A 21,632-nucleotide genomic window follows, 5' to 3' on the forward strand; every position below is an offset into this window, starting at 1 on the left:
TTTGTATTCATTGTATGTTTTTTGATTTGAGATTACCATGAAGCTTGCAAATACTATTTTATAACCCATTATTTTAAACTAATGACAAGTTAACATGATTGTGTAAACAAACAAGCAAAAAGAAAACTAATAAAAAAAACTCTGTACTTTAACTTTGACACCCCCTCCGCTTTTTAACTTATTGTTGTTTCTATTCATAACTCGTTGTACTGTGTCTTGAAAAGTTGTAGTTATTATTTTTGATTGGTTCATCTTGTCTTTTTTCTTAAGACCAGTTTACACACCACAGTTACACATTATTATTATAATGTGATAATATGCTTTGTTTGTGTACTTAATTTTACCAGTGAGTTTTGTACCTTCAGATGATTTGTTATTGCTCATTAATGTCCTTTTCTTTCTGGTTGATTAATCCCCCTTAGCATTTCCTTTTTTTTTTCTTTTCTTTTCTTTTTTTTTTTGAGACGGAGTTTCACTCTTGTTGCCCAGGCTGGAGTGCAATGGTGTGATTTCGGCTCCCTGCAACCTCCACCTCCTGGGTTCAAGTGATTCTCCTGCCTCAGCTTCCCTAGTAGCTGGGATTACATGTGCCTGCCACCATGCCCAGCTAATTTTTTGTGTTTTTAGTAGAGATGGGGTTTCACCATGTTGGCCAAGCTGGTCTTGAACTTCTGACCTCAGGCGATCCACCTGCCTCAGCCTCCCAAAGTGCTGGGATTACAAGAGTGAGCCACTGTGCCCGGCTCCCTTTTTTTTCTTTCTTGAGTTTCATTCTTGTTACCCAGGCTGGAGTACAATGGCGCAATCTTGGCTTACTGCAACCTCTGCCTCCTGGGTTCAAGCAATTCTCCTGTCTCAGCCTCCCAAGTAGCTGGGATTACAGGTGCCAACCACCATGCCCGGCTAATTTTTGTATTTTTAGTAGAGATGGGATTTCGCCATGTTGACCAGGCTGGTCTCGAGCTCCTGACCTCAGGTGATCCACCCACCTTGGCCTCCCAAAGTGCTGGGATTACAGGTGTGAGTCACTGTGCTTGCCCCTCGCTTAATATTTCTTATAGGACAAGTGTGGTGTTGATGAAATCCTTCAGCTTTTGTGTGTCTGGGAATATCTTTATTTCTCCTTTATGCTTAAAGGATATTTTCACCAGACATGCTATTCTAGGGTAGACTTTTTTTTTGTTTTTTGTTTTTTTTTCCCTTCAGCACTTTAAATATTTCATGCTACTCTCTCCTGCCGTGTAAGATTTCCGCTGAAAAGGCTGCTGCCACACATATGGGATCTCCATTGGATGTTATTTGTTTCTTTTCTCTTGCTGCTTTTAGGATCCTGTCTTTATTCTTGACCTTTGGGAGTTTGATTATTAAATGCCTTGAGGTAGTCTTTAGGTTAAATCTGCTTGTTGTTCAAGAACCTTCTTGTACATGAATATTTATATCTTTCTCCAGGTTTGGAAAGATCTCTGTTATTATCTCTTTGAATAAACTTTCTACTCTTATCTCTTTCTGTACCTCCTTTTTAATTCTTAATTACTCTTACATTTGCCCGTTTATGCCTGGGCATGGTGGCTCATGCCTGTAATCTCAGTACTTCGGAAGGCCAAGATGGGAAGATTTCTTGCACGTAGGAGTTTGACAGCAGCCTGGGCAATAAAGTGTGACCCCTTCTTTACAAAAAAAATTAAAATTAGCTGGGCATGGTGACACATGCTTATAGTCCCAGCTACTCAGGAGGCTGAGACAGGAGGATCTCTTGAGCCCAGGAGGTTGAGGCTGCAGTAAGCTCTGATTGTGCCACTATACTCTAGCCTGGGTGACAGAGGGAGACTCTGTCTGGAAAAAAAGAAAAGCTTTCCCCTTTTGAGGCTATTTTCTAGTTCTTGTAGGCATAGTTTATTCTCTTTCATTCTTTTTTTGTTATTGCTCCCTCTGACTATTTTTTGTGCCACTGTACTCCAGCCTGGGCAACAGAGGGAGACCCTATCTGGAAAAAAAGAAAAAAATTTCCCCTTTTGAGGCTATTTTCTAGTTCTTGTAGGCATGGTTTATTCTCTTTTATTCTTTTTGTTGTTGTTGTTCCCTCTGACTATTTTTAAATAGCCTATCTTCAAGCTCACTAATTCTTTCTTTTGCTTCATCGATTCTGATATTAAGAGACACTGATGCATTCTTCAGTATGTCAGTTGCATTTTTCTGCTCTAGAATTTGTGCTTCATTCTTTTTATTGATTTCAATCTCCTTGTTAAGTTGATCTAGATAGATTTCTAAATTCGGTCTCTCTGTTATCTTGAATTTTTCTGAGTTTCTTCAGCTATTTTGAGTTCTCTGTGTTAAAGGTCCCTTATCTTTCAGGCCAGGATTGGTTCTTGGTGCCTTAATTTAGTTTGTGTATGGAGGTCCTGTTTTCCTGGATGGTTTGGAATCCTGTGGATATTCGACAGAGTCTGTACATTCAAGAGTTAGGTATTTATTGTAGCCTTCACTTCTGTGCTTTGTTTGTCCCTGTCATCCTTGGGAAGGCTTTCCAGGTAATACAAGGTACTTGGGTGTTGTGATCCAAGCTGTATCTGTATTAGGGGCCACTTCAAGCCCAGTAACACTATGATTTATGCAGACTTGTAGGGGCACTGCCTTTATGGTGTTGGATAAGATCTGGAAGCATTCTCTACATTACCAGGCAAAAACTCTTGTTCCCTTTCATTCCTTTCTCCCAAACAAATGGGGTCTCTCTCTGTTTTGAGTCACCTGGAGCAGGGGGTGGGGTGACACAGTCACCATGTTGCTACCAGTACTGGAACTGCACTGGGTGAGACCTGAAGCCAGCACAGCACTGGGTCATGCCCAAGACCCACTGTAATTGCTACCTGACTCCTGCCTGTTTGCTCAAGTCACCTGAGCTTTATCATCAGCAGGTGGTGAAGCCAGCCAAGCTTGTGTCCTTTCCTCAAGGGCTCTAAGTGGGTCCAAAGATGTCTGTTAAACAAGGAGTGGAGTCAAAACCTTAGAAATCTACCTAGTGCCCTATTCTACGGCTAAACTGGCACTCAAGCCACGAGACAAAGTCTTTCCCGCTCTTCCCTCTCCTTTCCACAGGTAAAGAGCCTCTCTCCCTGGCCACCACTACCACAGGCCCACAGGAAGGACTGCCGGGCTACTGCTGATGTTGGCGGAAGGCCCAAGTTTCCTTCAGTCAGATTGTGGTGAATGCTGCCAGGCCTGGGACTTACCCTGCAGGGCAGTGGGCTCCTCTCTGGCCCGCAGCAGGTCTAGAAGTGCCATCCAAGAGGCAAGACCTGGCATTGGAAGCTGTAAGAATGTGCTTGGTGCTCTACCCCACTGTGTTTGAGATGATACCTAAGGTGTGAGACAAAGTCCCCTTAACTTTCTCTTTGTTTTTCTCAAGCAGAAGGAGTCTCTCCCCATAGCCACCACTACAACTGGAAATGTGCTAGGTCTCACCTGAGGTTAGCATGTCTGAATCTGACCCAGGGCCCACAGCGTACTACCTGGGTATCACTGCTGGTTATTCAGGGACCATAGGCTATTAAGTCAGCAGGTGATGAAGCCTGCCAGGACTGGGTCCTCCCTTTCAAGGCAGTGGGTTTTTTTTTTTTTTTTTTGGCCCAGGTTGTGTTTAGAAATGTCATTCAGGAGGTAGGGCCTATAATAGGGGTCTAATGACTGCCCAGTGCTCTATCCTGCTGTGGCTGAGCTGGTATCCAAGAGGCAAGACAATGTTCTCTTTACCGTTTGTCTCCTCTCCTCAAGCAGAAGGATGGAGTCACTTTTGTTGCTGCAAGCTGTCCTGGCTGGGGTGCAGAAGGGGTGTTGCAAGCACTCCTGTAGCCTCCCTCTTTCATGTCTCTCTGGGTTGCTGAAACTCAAGTTCTGACTGCTGGAATGGGCAATTCCCCTCTGGCTATGACTGGTCTAAATGCTCCCTTCCTGGGTGGACATTGGCTGAGTTCATCCTGGTTTTGCTTTCTGCTGTGACAGGGCAGCAGTGAGTTTACTGCAAAGTACCGCAATCACAGTGCTCTCTTTCTCCTCCAAGCATACTCTGTGTACCATGTGGCCACTGCCAGGGGATGGGAAAGGACTGGTCTTGATGATTCAAGACTGTGTTTTCTACACTTTTCAGTACCTCTTGCAGTGATAGGAAGTTAAAACTGGGTACTGTGATTGCTCACCTGATTTTTGGTTCTTATGAAGGTGATTTTTGTGTGTGTAAATAGTTGTTAAATTTGGTGTTCCTGCTGGCAGGGGGGCAGGGGGGCACAATTTGTAGAGGCTTCTAGTCATTTATTTTAATAGTTTTTGTTGCATTACATAGGATTTTCTACATATAAGATGATGTAATTTGCAAATTAAGATTGTTTTACTTCTTTCTATCCCATCTGAATGCCCCTTTTATTTCATTTATTTCATTGTATTGGCTAAGACCTCTGGTGTAATATTGAAGACAACAATAGAGTGGACCTCTTCATCTTATTTCTGATCTTTGGAAGAAAGTATTCAGTCGTGATTTTTTTTTTTTTTTTACCTCAAAGAAGAATCTATCATAACTTTTTTTTTTGAAGACTAATTTCCTTTTTATTTAAGAGTTTTTCTCTTTTGTTTACATACACAGATAATGTGCTGATTAGAAGGCTCACTTGTGCAGTGTGGAGGATAACCAGTGCCTTACAAAATGGGATTTGGGAGTGACCTGAAGAATTCACATGAAGCAGTGTTAAAATTGCAAGACTGGGAATTACGGTTACTGGAAACAGTAAAGAAATTTATGGCCCTGAGAATAAAAAGTGATAAAGAATATGCATCTACTTTACAGAACCTTTGTAATCAAGTTGATAAGGAAAGTACTGTCCAAATGAATTATGTCAGCAATGTATCCAAGGTAAGAAGAATAATTTCATTCTTTGCTATTTATAGCATTATAATTGTCCTTAAAATGCAATAGCTCATACTGTTGAATGATCATACTCAAGTCAGCATTCTTAAGCAGTGATTCCACAATTTTACAGAGTATGAGAATCTCATGGAGAAGTTTTTCAAAATTATACATTTTGGAGTAGCTGGGCATGGTGGCTCATGCCTGTAATCTTAGCACTTTGGAAGGCTGAGGCGGGAGCATCACTTTAGCCTAGGAGTTTGAGACCAGCCTGGGGAAAGTGGTGAAACCCTGTCTCTACAGAAAATATGAAAATTAGCTGGGCATGGTAGCATGTGACTGTCGTCCAAGCTCCTTGGGAGGTTGAGGTGGGAGGATTGTTTGAACCTGTTAGATCAAGGCTGCAGTGAGCCGTGGGTGACAGTGAGACCCTGTCTCAAAAAAACAGAACAAAAAATTGGGGAGCTGTACCTCTCTGATATTCTGACTTGATGGGTCAGGTTTGAGAACCATTGTTACAAATTTCGTTTCTTTTATTAACTCTTCTGGCTTTGGGTCATTTGAACCCTGCTATTTTTCCCTTTAGAACAAACTTTAGTTATAAACCACTCCCTGAATTCTTCTGTGAATCATTAGTGTTGTGAATCATATGGAATATTTTAGCATGTAGCTGTTATTTGCTATCATTTCAGTACAAAAATATTAGTATATTGTTGAGTTAGTCACTCTTAAAACATCCATTGGATGAATAATGTATTTTTTAAATCCAAGATTATTCTGTCATATAAAAATAAGGGCCAGAATTGTACTGTTAATTGTTCTTTGAAAACACTGAAGAAGAAATGTTAAACTGTAATAGTTCTTGGATTCTTGCTCTGTTACTTCCAATGTCTTATTTAAATATCATATTTCACTATATTTATTCAAAGTTAAAAATAAATCTTTTTAACTTTAGAATGTTAAAAAAAATTAATCTTCTTTCACTTTTGGGTCTTAGGATTTGAGTAAATTTTAGAGGAAAACTCTGTTACCTGTGGAGACTGTGTATATAGTGTGTTTGATCAAGTAAAGATTTGTGATTTTGTTAAGTCCACTAATGTTAATATATTTAACTTCCTTTCTGGGCCAGTATCTAGTCTGAAGGTAGAGCTGCCAGAGATGGCCACAAACAATACAGGACATCATCTGAATTTGCATGCAGTATTTTGGATGAACATATATTAAAAATTATTTGTTACTTATCTGAACTTCAAATTTAACTGGATATCCTTTTTTTTTATTTGGCAGTTTCGTCTGTGGGTATAAGCCTGCTAGTATGTTAATGGGAATAGATAGGGAAATTGATAGGAAAAGTACTTTTGGCATTTTAAGAGTCACATTTTATTTAATTCTTGTTTTTGGTAAGCTACCTGGTGTCTCTGAGTCCAAAGGCTTTCTGCTTCATTTATACCTCTTGTTTTCTTTTCTTTCTTTCTTTCTTTCTTTTTTTTTTTTTTTTGAGATGCAGTCTCACTTTCTTGCCCAGGCTGGAGTACAGTGGTGCAATGTTGGCTCACTACAACTGCTGCCTCCTGGGTTCAGGTGATTCTTGTATCTCAGCCTCATGAGTAGCTGGGATTACAGGTGTGTACTACTACACCTGGCTAAGTTTTGTATTTTTAGTGCAGACGAAGTTTCGCTGTGTTGGCTAGGCTGATCTTGAACTCCTGAGCTCAAATGATTTACCTGCCTCGGTCTCCTGAGCTTTACCAGAGTCATCTGACCTCATAAATCTTGACCTCCCTTTTGCAGGACACTTAGGTTTTAACTTTTCCTCATGTGCTAATTAGTTACCACTTACCTGCTTTTCATTTTCTTACATTCTGTTGACATGTCTTACTTGCCGTTGTCACATAGTTTCTATTTTCTTTGTTATTGCTAATTTATACATTAAATTAACAGTTGAACAATGGTTGAGAACTCACAGAAAATCAAGGAGTATGTCAGCTTTTCCTCCTTTTTTTTTCTTTTAGAATCTTGCTCTGGCATCTAGGCTGGAGTGCAGTGGCACAGTCATCTGTGCTCATTGCAGCCTTGACCTCTCAGGCTCAAGCAATCTTTCCACCTCAGCTTTCTAGGGAGCTGGGATTATAGGCATGTGCAACCATAACTGGCTACTTTTATTTTTTATTTTATAGAAACGGGGTCTCAATATGTTGTCCAGGCTGACCTTGAACTTCTGGGCTCAAGTAATCCTCCCACCTTGGCCTTCCAAAACTCTGGGATTATAAGCATGAGCCACTGTGACCAGCCATTCTTTCCTCTTAACACAGAAATACTATGATTTATTCTACCTATAAGTAAAGTCTACCTTTTTTTAAGAGGATTGTGCTTTTCATATTATATCTTTAAAAAATCTTTGCCTGATGCAAAGTTAGAGTTTTGCCTGTGTTATTATCTGGAAATTTTATATTTTTAAGTTTTGTATGTAGGTCTATGATTTATTTTGTATATGTGGCAAGCTATGGATTGAAGTTCTTTTTTTGCTTCTGGATATCCATTTGTTCTAACATCATTTGTTGAAAATGCTAAGCTTTCTCCATTGAATTGCCTTTCATCTTTGTTTAAAATCAGTTGACCGTAATGCGAGTCTATTTTTATACTCTTTATTCTGTTCCATTCATATTTTTGTCTATCATGACACCAGTAACACATTTAATTATTTGGTCCTTGATAATAATAACAAAGTAGTCATCCCTTATTCATGGGAGATATGTTCTAATATCCCCAGTAGATGTCTGAAGCTGTGGAAAGTACTGAACGTCCATTGTTGTCAATCAGAATATATTTCTGTTCATGCCTTCCACCCACAAGTTTAATTGCTTTTCCATCTTAACTAAGCACTTATCATGCACTATGCATATATAACTTTTGCAGTTTGAAGTGCAACATCAAAAATTCAAAGGCACAAATTTCCTTTTTCTTCTTTTTCACAGTTGCTTGGATAGAAGATTCATTCTTACTATAGCTCTTAGCAACCTCAGCATACGTTTTTTTTCTTTCCTTAAATTGAGAACTTTCATCCCTTCACCCAAAGGAGACACTTTCCGGCTTCTTTTTGGCATATCCAAATTATCAGCATCACTATCATTGCAGTTTGGGGCCATTATTAAGTTAAATAAAGGTTCCTTAAACACAAGCACTGCTATAGCAAGACAGTTGATCTGATAACTGAGATGGCTACTAAGTGAGTAATATTCAAGTAGCATATAGAGCGTGGATACACTAGACAAAGGGATGATTCATATCCTGGGCAGGACAGAGTGGGGAGGCGAGGTATTTCATCATACTACTCAGAGCGGTGTCACCTTAAAACTTACGAATTGTTTATTTCTGGAATTTTCCATTGTTGGACTACGTGCAATCGAAACTGCAGGAAGCAAAACAACAGATTAAGGGGTACTACTGAACTTACTGTTTTTCTTAATTATTTTGGCTTTTCTAAATCCTGTGCATCTCCTTATGAATTTTAGGAGCATCTTACCAATTTTTATTTTTTTTTTAAAGGCTACTGGGATTTTGTTTGGAGTTATATTGAAAGTATAGATAAATTTGGGGAAAATCTATATCTTAACAGTATTGGGTCTTTCAATAAGTAAAAATGGTGTACATTTTAAATTGTTAAAAAATAATTCAACTTTTATTTTAGATTCTAGGGATACACATACAGGTTTGTTTCCTGGGTTATTATGTGATGCTGAGGTTTATGATATGAATGACCCCATTACCAAAGTAGTGAGCATAATACCCAATAGTTTTTCAGCCTTTTCCCCCATCCTTCCCTCTCTCCTCTAATATTCTGCACTGCCCATTGTTTCCATCTTTATATCCTTGTGTACCCAATGTTTAGCTGCCACTTATAAGTGAGAACATGGAGTATTACTTTTTTTTTTTGTTCCTTTGTTAATTTGCTTAGGATAATGGCTTCCAGCTGCATACATGTTGCTGCAAAGGGCATGATTTCATTCTTTTTTATGACCATGTAGTATTCTGTGGTGCATATATACTGCATTTTCTTCATCTAATCCACCATTGATAGGCAATGAGGTTGATTCCATGTCTTTGCTACTGTAAATAGTGCTATGATGAACATACAAATGTAGGTGTCTGTTTGGTAGAACTATTTATTTTCTTTTGGCTATATACCCTCTAATGGGACTGCTAGGGCTAATGGTAGTTCTGTTTTAATTTCTTTGAGAAATCTCCAAGTGCTTTCTCTAGTGGCTGAATTAATTTACATTTCCACCAACAGTGTATAAATGTTCCCGTCTCTCCACAACCTCATGAGCATGTTTGTTTTTTTGACTTTTTAATTATAGCCATTCTTACTGGTGTGAGATGGTATCTCATTGTGGTCTTGATTTGCATTTATCTGATAATTAATGATGTTGAGCATTTTATCATGTGTTTGTTGGCCATTTGTATGTCTTCCTTTGAGAAGTATCTGTTAATGTCCTGTGCCCACTTTTTAATGTTTTTTTTTTCTTGATGATTTAAGTTCTGTATAGAACATTAGTCCTTTGTTGGATGCATGGTTTATGATTATTTTCTCCCATTCTGTAGGTTGTCTGTTTACTCTGTTGATGTTACTTTTGTTTTATAGAAACTCTTTAGTTTGATTGAGTCCCACTTGTGAATTTTCATTTTCGTTGCAATTGCTTTTGAGAATTTAGTAATAAATTTCTTCCCACAGCTGATACCTAGAATGGTGTTTCTCAGGTTTTCTTCTAGGATTCTTATAGTTTGAGGTCTTACATTTAAATCTTTAATCCATTCTGAATTAATTTTTGTACAGGGTGAAAGTTAGGGGACACGTTTCATTCTTCTGCATATAAAGCTAGCCCACTATCCCAGCACCATTTTTTGAATAGGGAGTTCTTTCCCTGTTGCTTATTTTTGATGAAAGATCAGATGGCTGTAGGTGTGCGTTTTTTTTTGTTTTTGTTTTTGTTTTTTTCTGTGTTTTCTAATCTGCTCCATTGGTCTATGTGTCTGGTTTTATACCACTACCATGCTGTTTTGGTTATTGTAGCTTTAGAGTATAATTTGAACTTGGGTAATGTCAAGCCACTAGCTTTGTTGTTATTACTTAGGACTGCTTTGGCTCTTTGGGTGACTTTGGTTGCATATGAATTTTATAATAGTTTTTTCCCAGTTCTATGAGAAATAACAGTAGTTTGATAGGAATAGTGTTGAATCTGTGAATTACTTTGGGCAGTATGGGCATTTAATGATATCGATTCTTTCAGACCATGAGCACAGAATGTGTTTCGATTTTTTTGTGTCATCTATGATTTCTTTCAGCAGTGTCATGTAGTGCTTCTTGTAGGGATCTTTTACTTTCTTGGTTAAATGTATCCCTAGGTGTTTTATTTTATTTTTTTTGTTTCTATTGTAAATGGCATTGCATTCTTGATTTGGCTATCAGCTTGAATGTTATTGGTGTATAGAATTGGTACTGATTTTTCTAATTGATTGTGTATCCTGATTCTTTACTGAAGTCGTTTATCAGTTTCAGGAGCCTTTTGGTGAAGTACTTAGGGTTTTGTAAGTATAGACGCATGTCATCTATGAAGAGAGATAGTTTGACTTCTTTTCCTATTTGGGTGCCTTTTATTTTTTTCTCTTGCCTGATTGTTGTGGCTAGGACTTCCAGTTCTGTATTGGTTTGGAGTGGTGAGAATGTACATCCTTGTCTTATTCCAGTTCTCAAGGGGAATAGCTCAAGCATTTGTCCTTCAGTATGATGTGGGCTGTGTGTTTGTCATAGATGGCTCTTACTATTTTGAGTTATATTCCTTCCATGCCTAGTTTATTGAGGATTTTTATTGTGAAGCGATGATGGATTTTATCAAACGCTTTTTCAGCAGCAATTGAGATTATTATATGGTTTTGTTTCTAATTGTGTTCATTGGACAAATTACAGTTATTGATTTGTATATGTTGAACCAACCTTGCATTGCAGGAATGAAGCCTATTGGATCATGGTGAATTAATTTTTTGATGTGCTGCTTGATTCGGTTTGCTATTAATAGTATTTCATTGAGGATTTTTGTGTTTATGTTCATCATGGGTATTGACCTGTAGTTTTCTGCTTTTGTTGTGTTTTTGCCAAGTTTTGGTATCAGTGTGATGCTGGCTTTTTAGAATGAATTAGGTAGAATTCCCTGCTACTTGATTTTTTGGAATAGTTTCTGTAGAATTGGTACTACCTCTTTGTACATCTAGTAGAATTTGGCTGTGAATCCATTTAGTCTGGTTTTCTTTTTTTTTTTTTTAAATTTAGTAGGTTTTTATTACTGATTCAATTTGGAGCTGGATATTGGTCTTCTCAGGGTTTCAGTTTCTTCCTTGATATGGTTTGGCTATGTCCCCACCTAAATCTCATCTTGAATTGTAACTTCCAAATTTCCCACGTGTTGTGGGAGGTGATTGATAATGGGAGTGGGTCTTTCCTGTGCTGTTCTCGTGATAGTGAATGAGTCTCATGAGATCCGATGGTTTTAAAAATGGGAATTTTCCTGCACAAGCTCTCTTTTGCCTACCACCATCCACATAAGATGTGATTTGCTTCTCCTTGCCTTCCACCATGTTTGTGAGGCCTCCCCACCCATGTGGAACTGTAAGTCCAGTTAAATCTCTTTCTTGTGTTAATTGGCCAGTCTCAGGTATCAGCAGCATGAAAACAGACTAATACAGTGAATTGGTACCAGTAGAGTGGGGCGTTGCTAAAAAGATACCTGAAAATGTGGTAATGACTTTGGAACTGGGTAACAGGCAGAGGTTGGAACAGCTTGGAAGGCTCAGAAGAAGATAGGAAAATGTGGGAAAGTTTGGAACTTCCTAGAGACATGTTGAATGGCTTTGACAAGAATACTGTTAGTGATATGAACGATAAGGTCCAGGCTAAGGTGGTCTCAGATGGAGATGAGGAACTTGTTGTGAACCGGAGCAAAGGTGACTCTTGTTATGTTGCAGCAAAGAGACTGGTGGAATTTTGCCACTACCCTAGAGATTTATTGAAATTTGAACTTGAGAGAGATGATTTAGGGTATCTGGCAGAAGAAATTTCTAAGAAGCAAAGCATTCAAGAAGTGACTTGGGTGCTGTTAAAGGCATTCAGTTTTATAAGGGAAGCAGAGCATAAAAATGTGGAAAATTTGCAACCTGACAATGTGAGAGAAAAGAAAATCCCATTTTCTGAAAGAAATTCAAGAAATTTATAAGTAACAAGGAATTAAATGTTAATCACCAAGACAATGGTGAAATGTCTCCAGGAAATGTCAGAGGTCTTCATGGCAGCCCCTCCCATCACAGGCCTGGAGGCCTAGGAAGAAAACATGGTATTGTGGGCCAGGCTCAGGGTCCCTGTATTATGTGCAGTCTAAGGACTTGGTGCCCTGTATCCTAGCCACTCCAGTCATGACTAAAAGGGGCCAAGGTACAGCTTGGGCCATGGCTTCAGTGGGTGCAAGCTCCAAGCCATGGCAGCTTCCATGTGGTGCTGAGCCTGACAGTGCATAGAAGTCAGGAATTGAGGTTTGGGAACCTCCTCCTAGATTTCTGAGGATGTATGAAAATATCTGGATGTCCCAACAGAACTTTGCCACAGGGGTGGGGCTCTCCTGGAGAACCTCTGCTAGTGCAGTGTGGAAGGGAAAGGTGGGGTCAGAGCCCCTACACAGAGTCCCTACTGGGGCACCACCTGGTGGAGCTGTGAGAAGAGGGCCACTGTCTTCCAGACCCCAGAATGGTAGAGCCACTGACAACCTGCACTGTGTACCTGGAAAAGCTGCAGACACTCAACAACAGCCTGTGAAAGCAGCTGAAAGGGAGGCTGTACCCTGCAAAGCCACAGGAGCAGAGCTGCCCAAGACCATGGGAACCCACCTCTTTCACCAGCGTGACCTGGATGCAAGACATGGAGTCAAAGGAGATCATTTTGGAGCTTTGAGATTTGACTGCCCCACTGGATTTCAGACTTGATGGGGCCCGTAGCCCCTTTGTTTTGGCCAGTGTGTCCCTTTTGGAATGGCTGTATTTACTTAATACCAGTACTCCCATTGTATCTAGGAAGTAACTAAGCTGCTTTTGATTTTACAGGTTCATAGGCGGAAGGGATTTGCCTTGTCTCAGATGAGACATTGGATTGTGAACTTTTGAGTTAATGCTGAAATGAGTTAAGACTTTGGGGGATTGTTGGGAAGGCATGATTAGTTTTGAAATGTGAGGACATGAGATTTGGGAGGGGTCCAGGGTGGAATGATATGGTTTACCTGTGTCCCAACCAAAATCTCATATTGCATTGTAACGCCCACAATTCCCATGTGTTGTGGGAGGAACCCGGTGGGAGATGATTGAATTATGAGGGCAGGTCTTTCCTATGCTGTTCTCGTGATCGTGAATGAGTCTCATAAGATCTGATGATTTTAAAAACGGGAATTTTCCTGCACAAGCTTTCTTTTTGCTTGTTGCCATCCACATAAGATGTGATTTGCTTCTCCTTGCTTTCCACCATGTTTGTGAGGCCTCCCCAGCCATGTGGAAGTGTAAGTCCACTTAAACCTCTTTCTTTTGTAAATTGGCCTGTCTCGGGTATGTCTTTATCAGCAGTGTGAAAACAGACTAATACATTCCTGATTCAATCTTGAGAAGTTGTGTGTTTCCAGGAATTTGTCCCTTTCCTGTAGATTTTCTAGTTTGTTTGCATAGAGGTGTTCATAATAGTCTCTGAGGATCTTTTGTTTTTCTGTGGATCGGTTGTGACGTCACCTTGGTGATTTCTTATTGTGCTTATTTTGCATCTTTTGTCTTTTTCTTTGTTGGTCTAGCTAGTGGTCTATCAACCTGTTTATCCTTTCAAAGATCAAAGTTTTTGTTTTGTTGTTTGTATGGATGATTGAATATCAATTTCATTTAGTTATTATTTGGTTTTAGTTACTTCTTTTGCTATCTTTAGGGTTAGTTCTTGTTTTTCTTGATCTTCTAGGTATAGTGTTAGATCCTGAATTTGAGATCTTTCTGCCTTTTTGGGGTGGTGTTTAGTGCTATATACTTTTCTCTGAACACTGCTCTTGTTGCATCCCAGAGATTCTGGTATGCTATTTCTCTATTTTTATTTATTTCAAAAAATTTTTTGATTTCTGCCTTAATTTCATTGTTTACCAACAAGTCATTCTGGAGCAAGTTGTATAATTTCCATGTAATTGTGTGGTTTTGAGAGATCTTGGTATTGATTTCTGCTTTTATTTCACTGTGGTCCAGGAGTGTTGTTGGTATGATTTAGATTTTTTTTTTTAATTTACTGGGACTTGTTTCATGGTCAAGCATGTGGTTGATGTTAGATTATGTTCCATGTCAGATGAGAATAATGCGTATTCTGTGTATGATACCCGGAATATTTTGTAGATTTCTATTAGATCCAGTTGGTCAAGTGTTGAATTTCAGGTCAGAATTTCTTTGTTAGTTTTCTGTCTCAGCGATCTGTCTGATGCTATCAGTGGGGTGTTGTGTGACTGTCTGTTTCTTTTAGTAGGTCTAGATGTACTTGTTTTGTGAATCTAGGTGCTTCAATATTGGGTGTATATATTAAGTATAAGTTAAGTCTTGTTGATTTAAATTCTTTATCATTATTATCATTATTACTTCTTTGTCCATTTTTTTTTGTTGGTCCAACATTTGTTTTACCTGATATAAGAATAGCTTCACTACTCTTTTTGTTTTCTGTTTGTGTGATCTTTCTCTAACCCTTTACTCTGTGCCTATGGGTGTCAACATGTGAGAATGGGTTTCTTGAAGACAGCAGATGGTTGGGTTTCTTTTTTTAATCCAACTTGCAACTCTGTGCCTTTTAAGTGGGGTAGTTAGGCAATTTACATTCAATATTAATATGTGAGATTTTGATCCGATTGTGAAGTCATTAGATGATGGCTTTGTACTTTCTTTTGTGTGGTTCCTTTATAAGACCTGTGTGCATGTTTTTGTGGTAGCAGTTATTTTCGTTGTTGTTGTTTCCTTGTTTAAAACTCCCTTAAGGATCTCTTGTGAGGCTGGTCTGGTGGTATTGAATTCCCTTAGCACTTGCTTGTCTGGAAAATATTTTATTCCTCCTTCACTTATGATGCTTAGTCTGGTGAGATGTGAAATTCTTGATTGGAATTTCTTTTCTTAAAGATGGCTGAAAGTATGCCCCTAACCTCTCCTGGCTTATAAGATTTCTGCTGAGAAGTCCACTGTTAGCCTAACAGAGTTCCCTTTGCACATATGATCTGACCTTTTTCTCAGCTGCCTTTAAGATTTTTTTCTTTAGTTTTCACCTTGGACAGACTTGTGACAGTATGTCTTGTTGCTGTTCATTTTGTATAGCATCTCACAGGTGTTACCTGGATTTTTTTGTATGTGGATATCTACCTCTTCAGCAAGATTAGGGAAACTTTTTTTGAATTATTCCTTCAAATATGTTTTCCAGGTTGTTTACTTTTTCTTCTCCTTTCTCAGGAATGACAGTAACTCGCAAGTTTGGTTGCTTTACCTAATCCCGTATTCCTCAGAGAGTGTTTATTTTAAAAAATTCTTTTTGATTTATTTTTGTCTGACTGTGTTAGTTCTGAAGATTGTATTCAGGCTCTGAAGTTTCCTCTGAAGCTTTCAGTTGTCTTTTGAAAAAGCTCCTTAAGTGAGTTTTTCTTTTCTTTTTTTTTTTTTATTATTATTATACTTTAAGTTCTAGGGTACATGTACATAACGTGCAGGTTTGTTACATATGTATACTTGTGCCATGTTGGTGTGCTGCACCCATCAACTCGTCAGCACCCATCAACTCGTCATTTACCTCAGGTATAACTCCCAGTGCAATCCCTCCCCCCTCCCTGCTCCCCATGATAGGCCCCGGTGTATGATGTTCCCCTTCCCGAGTCCAAGTGATCTCATTGTTCAGTTCCCACCTATGAGTGAGAACATGCGGTGTTTGGTTTTCTGTTCTTGCGATAGTCTGCTGAGAATGATGGTTTCCAGCTGCATCCATGTCCCTACAAAGGACAATTCCGTAAACTCTGATTGATTTCTCTTTAAGATGCTTATGTATTCCTTCATTACCTGGATTGCTTTTGAAGTTTCTTTGTATTTAATTTCATCCTTGTCTTGGATCTTGTTAATCATTCTTGTAATACATGCTTTTCCATGCTTTGAATTTTTTGTTTTGTTTTTTAGACAGGTTCTTGCTCTGTCGCCCAGGCTGGTGTGCAGTGGCATGATCACAGCTCCCTGCAGCCTTGATCTTCTGGGCTTAAGTAATCCTCCTACCTTAGCCTCCTGAGTAGCTGGGACTACAAGTGTGGACCACCATGCCTGGCTAATTTTTGTATATTTTGTAGAGATGGGATATTGCCATGTTGCCCAGGCTGTTCTCAAACTTCTGGGCTCAAGTGATCCTCCTGCCTTGGCATCCCAAAATGCTACGATTACAGGTGTGAGCCACCATGCCAAGCCTGTGCTTTAAATTCATTATCTGTCATTTCTGAGTTTCTAGTTTGGTTATAGATCATTGCTAGAGAGCTGATCTGATCCTTTGGTGGTGTCACTACATTCGGATTTTTCATGGTGCCAGAATTCTTGTGCTGGTTTCTTCTTATCTGGAGGTGCTGGCACTTCTAATTTTTGTAATTATTTTTGTTCAGGTAGGAATTTTTCTTTTTTCTTTCTTTTCTTGTGATATTATTATTTTTTTATTTCTCTTTTCCTTTCCCCTCCTACCTAGGTAGTGTAACTGTAGAGAATGTTCAGTAGTGTCTTTTTGGCTCTGCTGTATGGACTTCTGTTGGCAGGTTTTATACTGGGCTTTTGTATTGGGCTTTCTTTATATATAAGCCAGTACATAGTGCTCATAGGTAAGAAGTGACTGTGGCTAACACAGCTGGGTGTGTATACTTGATCCTTGCTTACTGAGAGAAGCTCTCTGTTGCCTCAGGCAATTGATTGATCCATGGAGTGCACAGTGGTCTGAGTTCCCTGCTCAGCTCTCCGGGCTGGTGAGCAAGATGTATGGGGCTGGACTGGCCAGGCCTGCTACAGGTCCCCCAGTGGCAGGCAAAAGCACCAGCACTGAGGGAGAATTCAATGGGTGTCCACCAAGTGCTCAGAGGTGTGCCTAGGAAACCTCCTCAGCCCTAAGTTCTTTGCCTATGGAGGGAGAGTGGGCCAAACTCCTAATCTAGGAGAGTGGATACTCCAGATGCCTGGACATGGAGTGTACTGCAGCACCACAGTTTCTGCACAGGAATGGTAGGGCAGGTCAGGTGTCTGATTCAGAAGAGTAGGTGCTCCCAATGGAGATCTGCATTGGTGTCGAGCAGAGAGGGCCTAGCTGCAATATGGTCTCTTCATAGGAAGGGTTGGATACTCAGTTTGCTGACCTAGGTGAGCAGGTGTTTCAGCTGTCTGGAGATCTGCCTGGGGGTGAAGAAGAGAGGGCCCTCCTTTATGTGTATCTTTGCACAGAAAGGGTAGAGTGGCTCAAGTTTCCAATCCGGGCTTGCAGGTTCTTTGCCTGGAGACCTGCCCTGGTGAGGAGCAGAGAGGGCCCTGTTGCCCCATGATCTGTGCACAGGAAGGGTGGGTGGGTCAGGCTGCTTTTCCAGGTGAGCAGGTGCTCCAAGTGCCTGGAGATCTGCCCTGCCATGGAATGGAGAGGGCCCTTCTGCCCCACGATCTATGTCCAGGACGGGTAGGGCATCCTAGGCTGCTGAACCAGGCAAGTGGGTGCTCTGAATGCCTGGAGATCTGCCTAGGTGTGAAGTGGAGAGGGCCTCTCTGCACCAAGATCTGTGAATGGGAAGGGTGGGGCAGGTCACACTGCTGATCCAAGTGAGTGGATGTTCCAGATGCCTAGAGATCTGCCTGGGTATGGAGTGGACTGGGCCCCAAAATACTGTGTTGTATGCTCAGGAAAGGTGGGCCAGCTCAGGCTGTGGAACCAGGCAAGTGGGTGCTCTGAATGCCTGGAGATATGGTGGGGCATGGATTGGAGAAGGCCCTGCTGCACCATGTTCTATGCTCAGGAAAGTTGGGGTGACTTAGGATGCTGGTCCAGGCAAGTGGGTGCTTCGAATGCCTAGAGGTCTGCCTGGGGTTGAGTTGGAGAAGGCCCTGCTGCGCTACAGTCTCGGGGAGCTGGCTGGGACACTCAATAATGGCACTCAGACTGCTTCCATGTAGCTAAGCAGGACCTGCTTGCAAGTCTTACAGTTTGGGAGAAACTGCAGCTTATAACAGCTTTCTTCCTGCCCCAGGCCTGTGACAGGGGAGAGCATAGTTCCAGTATCTGTTGCTGAGGTGCTTTCCATAATTCTGGCTCTGGAGGCCCCTACCCTGCTCCAAAGCAAGCACTCCAGTCTCCGGCCCAAGATTAAAATTCCTGTTTGGTCACGCTGCTGGGTCACCAAAGAATAACTGTCATTGTATGCATCTGCATTAAAAATGGCATCCTGCTCTTAGTCCTCCTTCTGGGACAATGCCTACACCTTTTTCTGGTGTCTTTCCCTCTCAGCATCTCCAACCCTCTCTCCAAGTTACCCCAGAGCTTGGGAGAAACAGTGTTCTCCCTTGTCTTAGGTTGCTCAGATCACCAATGGAAAGGTGAGTCACAGAGAGAGGCTCTTGGCCTCTTTTATGTACTGGGGCTTCACTCACTTTTATCAGCTGAATGTTGTCACGGGACTGTTTGCTTGCGTTCTCCTCCATGGGATCTGGGGTCGCCTTCATGATTCCAGTGGATTTTCATTTTCCTTCTTGAATTAAAGCTCACAGAGTTGATTTTTATGTACTGTTTTGCTATTTCCAAGTGACTGAGACATACTAAAAGTCTCTAATCCACCATCTTGGAAGCATAAAAAGTCTTTGAGATTTTTTGAACAGTGTTTTATAGTTTTCAGTATATAGGTCTTTCAGATTTATGTATAAGTACTTAATATTTTTGATGCTCTTGTAAATGATATTTTTTCTAAATTTCAGTTTTCAATTATTCATTGCTATTATATGTTAATCTTGTATCCTAAACTTTGAGGAAAACATCTATTTGTAGCTTTTTATCGATTTTGTTGTCTTGTCTACATAGATAACCATGTTGTCTGTAAACAAAGACAGTTTTGCTTCTTTTTTTGTAATCTGGATGCCTTTCATTTATTCTTGCCTTTTTTCAAAATAGGCTTGAACTTACAACACAGAGTAGAATAGAAATATTGACAGCAGATATCCCTCTCTTGTTCCTAATTTTATGAGAAATGCATTTAGTTTTTCGTGATTTTGTATAATGGTAGCTATGGGTTTTTAATACCTTTATAAGCTTGTAGGAATTCCTTTCTATTCTTACTTGGCTAAGAGTTTTTTTAATGAGTAGACATTGGATTTTTTTCAAGTGATTTGTCTTTGCTGAGATGATTGTTTTTCTTTTTGCAATTGAGTATGTGGAATTGCATTTATTGATTTTTCAAATGTTGAAAGAATTGTGGTTTCCTGGGATAAACTTCACTTAGTCTTTATGTATTACAATTTTCTTATATTTGATTTATTAATAATTTGCTACATTTTTTTTGATAATTTTTGCATCAGTGTTCTCCTAAGAGATACTGGTCTGCAGCTTCCTTTTCTTGTAATGTGTTCTGGTTTTGGTATTAGAGTAATATTTGTCTCATAGAGTGAGCTGGGAAGTATTTTCTTTTAACTTTCTGGAGAATTTTGTGTAGAATTGGTGTTATCTCTTACTTAATAAGATCAGTAGAATTCATCAGTGAAGCCGTCTGGGCCTAGAGTAATTTTTCTAAGAAGGTTTTTATCTGTTAATTTTTAAAGTCAATGTAGGGCTATTCAGGTTTTTTGTCTTCTTGAGTAAACCTTAGTGGATTATACCTTTTAAAGGATTTGTCTATTTTTGTTTAAGTCATCAAATGTATTAGCAGGTTGTGGTTGTTTTGCCTTATTATCCTTTTAATATGTGGGGAATCTGTAGGGATGTTATAGCTCTCATTTCTGATATTATTTGTATTTTCTCTCTTTTTTTCCTGATCAGTCTCACTAGAGGTTTATCAATTTTACTGATATTATCTGAGAACTGTCTGTTGATATCCTTGATTTTTTTCTATGTGTTTTCTATTGCATTGATTTCTGTTTTAAAAATATTGATATTTCTCCTACTTAATTTGGGTTTCATTTGCTCTTTTTTCTCCCTAGTTTATTAAGATGAAAGCTGAGATCATTGATTTAAGGCCTTTCTTCTTTTGTAATACAAGCTTATACTATTCTAAATTTTCCCTGAGTATTATTTTAGCTGCATTCCAGAAATTTTTATAGGCTTATTTTAATTTTATTTTCAGTTCAGAATACATTTAAATTTCCCTTTTGATTTTTTTTTTTGATCCGTGTGTTCTTTCAAAGTCTGTTACTTAATTTTCAAATATATATGTATATATATAGCCTTGGATCTTTTTGTTACTGATTTTACATTTAATTTCATTGTTTTTCAAGAACCTATTTTGTATCAGTTGAATGTTTAAAAATTTATGAATACTTGTTTCATGGCCCAGAAAATAGTTTGTCTTGGTAAATATTGCATGTGCAGTTGCTAAGAAGTATGTATTCTGCTGTTGTTGGTTAGAGTGTTCTGTAGATGACAGTGAAGTGAAGATGGTTGATAGTGGTGTTTAAGTCTTCTATTTCTGTATCAGTCAGGGTTTTCCAGAGAAACAGAACCAATAGGAGATATATATATATATATATATATATGTAAGTATATTTATGATTCATCATGGAAGTCTTGAAGACACACGATATGCTGTCTGCAAGCTGGACAAATAGGAAAGACAGCGCTGTAATTCAGTCTGAGTCTGAAGGCCCGAAAACCAGAGGTGCCTCCTGTGTAAATCCCAGAATAAGAAGGCCCAAAAACTTAGAGTTCTGATGCTTGAGGGCAGGAAGAGAAGAATATCTATTCCAGAAGAGAGAGAGTGAATTTGCCCTTCCTCCTCCTTTTTGTTCTATTAGGCTGTCAATAGATTAGATGATGCTTCTCATCGAATCTTCTGGTGGGTCTTCTTTAGTCAATTGTCTGATTCAAACGCTAATCTCTTCTGGAAACACCCTCAAAGACACACACAGATGTGTTTCACCAGCTAGTCAAGTTGACGCATAAAATTAAACATCACATTTTCTTTACTCATTTTTGTCTACCTGTCCCATGAGTTGAGAGAGGGATGCTGAAAACTCCCACTGTAACTATGAACTTGCCTGTTTCTCCTTGCAATTTATTAAACCATTTTTCTTATATTTGAATCTCTATTATTAGATGCATAAATGTTTAGAATTGTTATATCTTCTTGACAAATAAATTAACTTGTTTATTGGGTGGGAAATGTTTGGGATTTTTATGTTCTTATTAATTAGGCCCTTTATCATTGAGAAATTACCTTAACTCTGGTAATATTCTTTGTTATGAAATCTAATCTGTCTGATACTAATATAACCACTCTGGGTTTCATTTGGCTAATGTTAGCATGGTATGCCTTTTTTCATCATGTATTTGGTATATTTGAAGTGGGTTTTTGTAAGTAACATATAGTAGAGTCTTGCTTTGTTTCCTAATATGACAATCTCTGCTGTTTAGTTTGTGTGTTTATACTCTTTCATTTAATGTGATTATTGATATGATTAGGTT

The 21,632-nt window shown here is 39.2% G+C and overlaps 1 protein-coding gene across 16 annotated transcripts in view; it reads left to right on the plus strand.

Moving 5' to 3' along the window:
• The window catches only part of FER (FER tyrosine kinase), a 439,449-nt gene that overhangs the window by 45,698 nt on the left and 372,119 nt on the right, over positions 1 to 21,632 (plus strand). For 15 of the 16 annotated variants that reach the window (XR_012413997.1, XM_015451752.3, XM_073994008.1 and 12 more), the window contains one exon: positions 4,631 to 4,897. Coding sequence is in view for 13 of the 16 variants with exons in the window: in XM_015451752.3 (XP_015307238.1) it covers positions 4,691 to 4,897 (207 nt within the window). In the remaining 3 variants the exon portion in view is untranslated. Of the gene's footprint in view, positions 1 to 3,093; positions 3,360 to 4,630; positions 4,898 to 21,632 lie in introns of all 16 variants that reach the window. The other variant, XM_015451755.4, reaches the window with a different exon arrangement.

This window comes from Macaca fascicularis, chromosome 6 (genome assembly GCF_037993035.2).
Source record: "Macaca fascicularis isolate 582-1 chromosome 6, T2T-MFA8v1.1".
Lineage (NCBI taxonomy): Eukaryota > Metazoa > Chordata > Mammalia > Primates > Cercopithecidae > Macaca > Macaca fascicularis.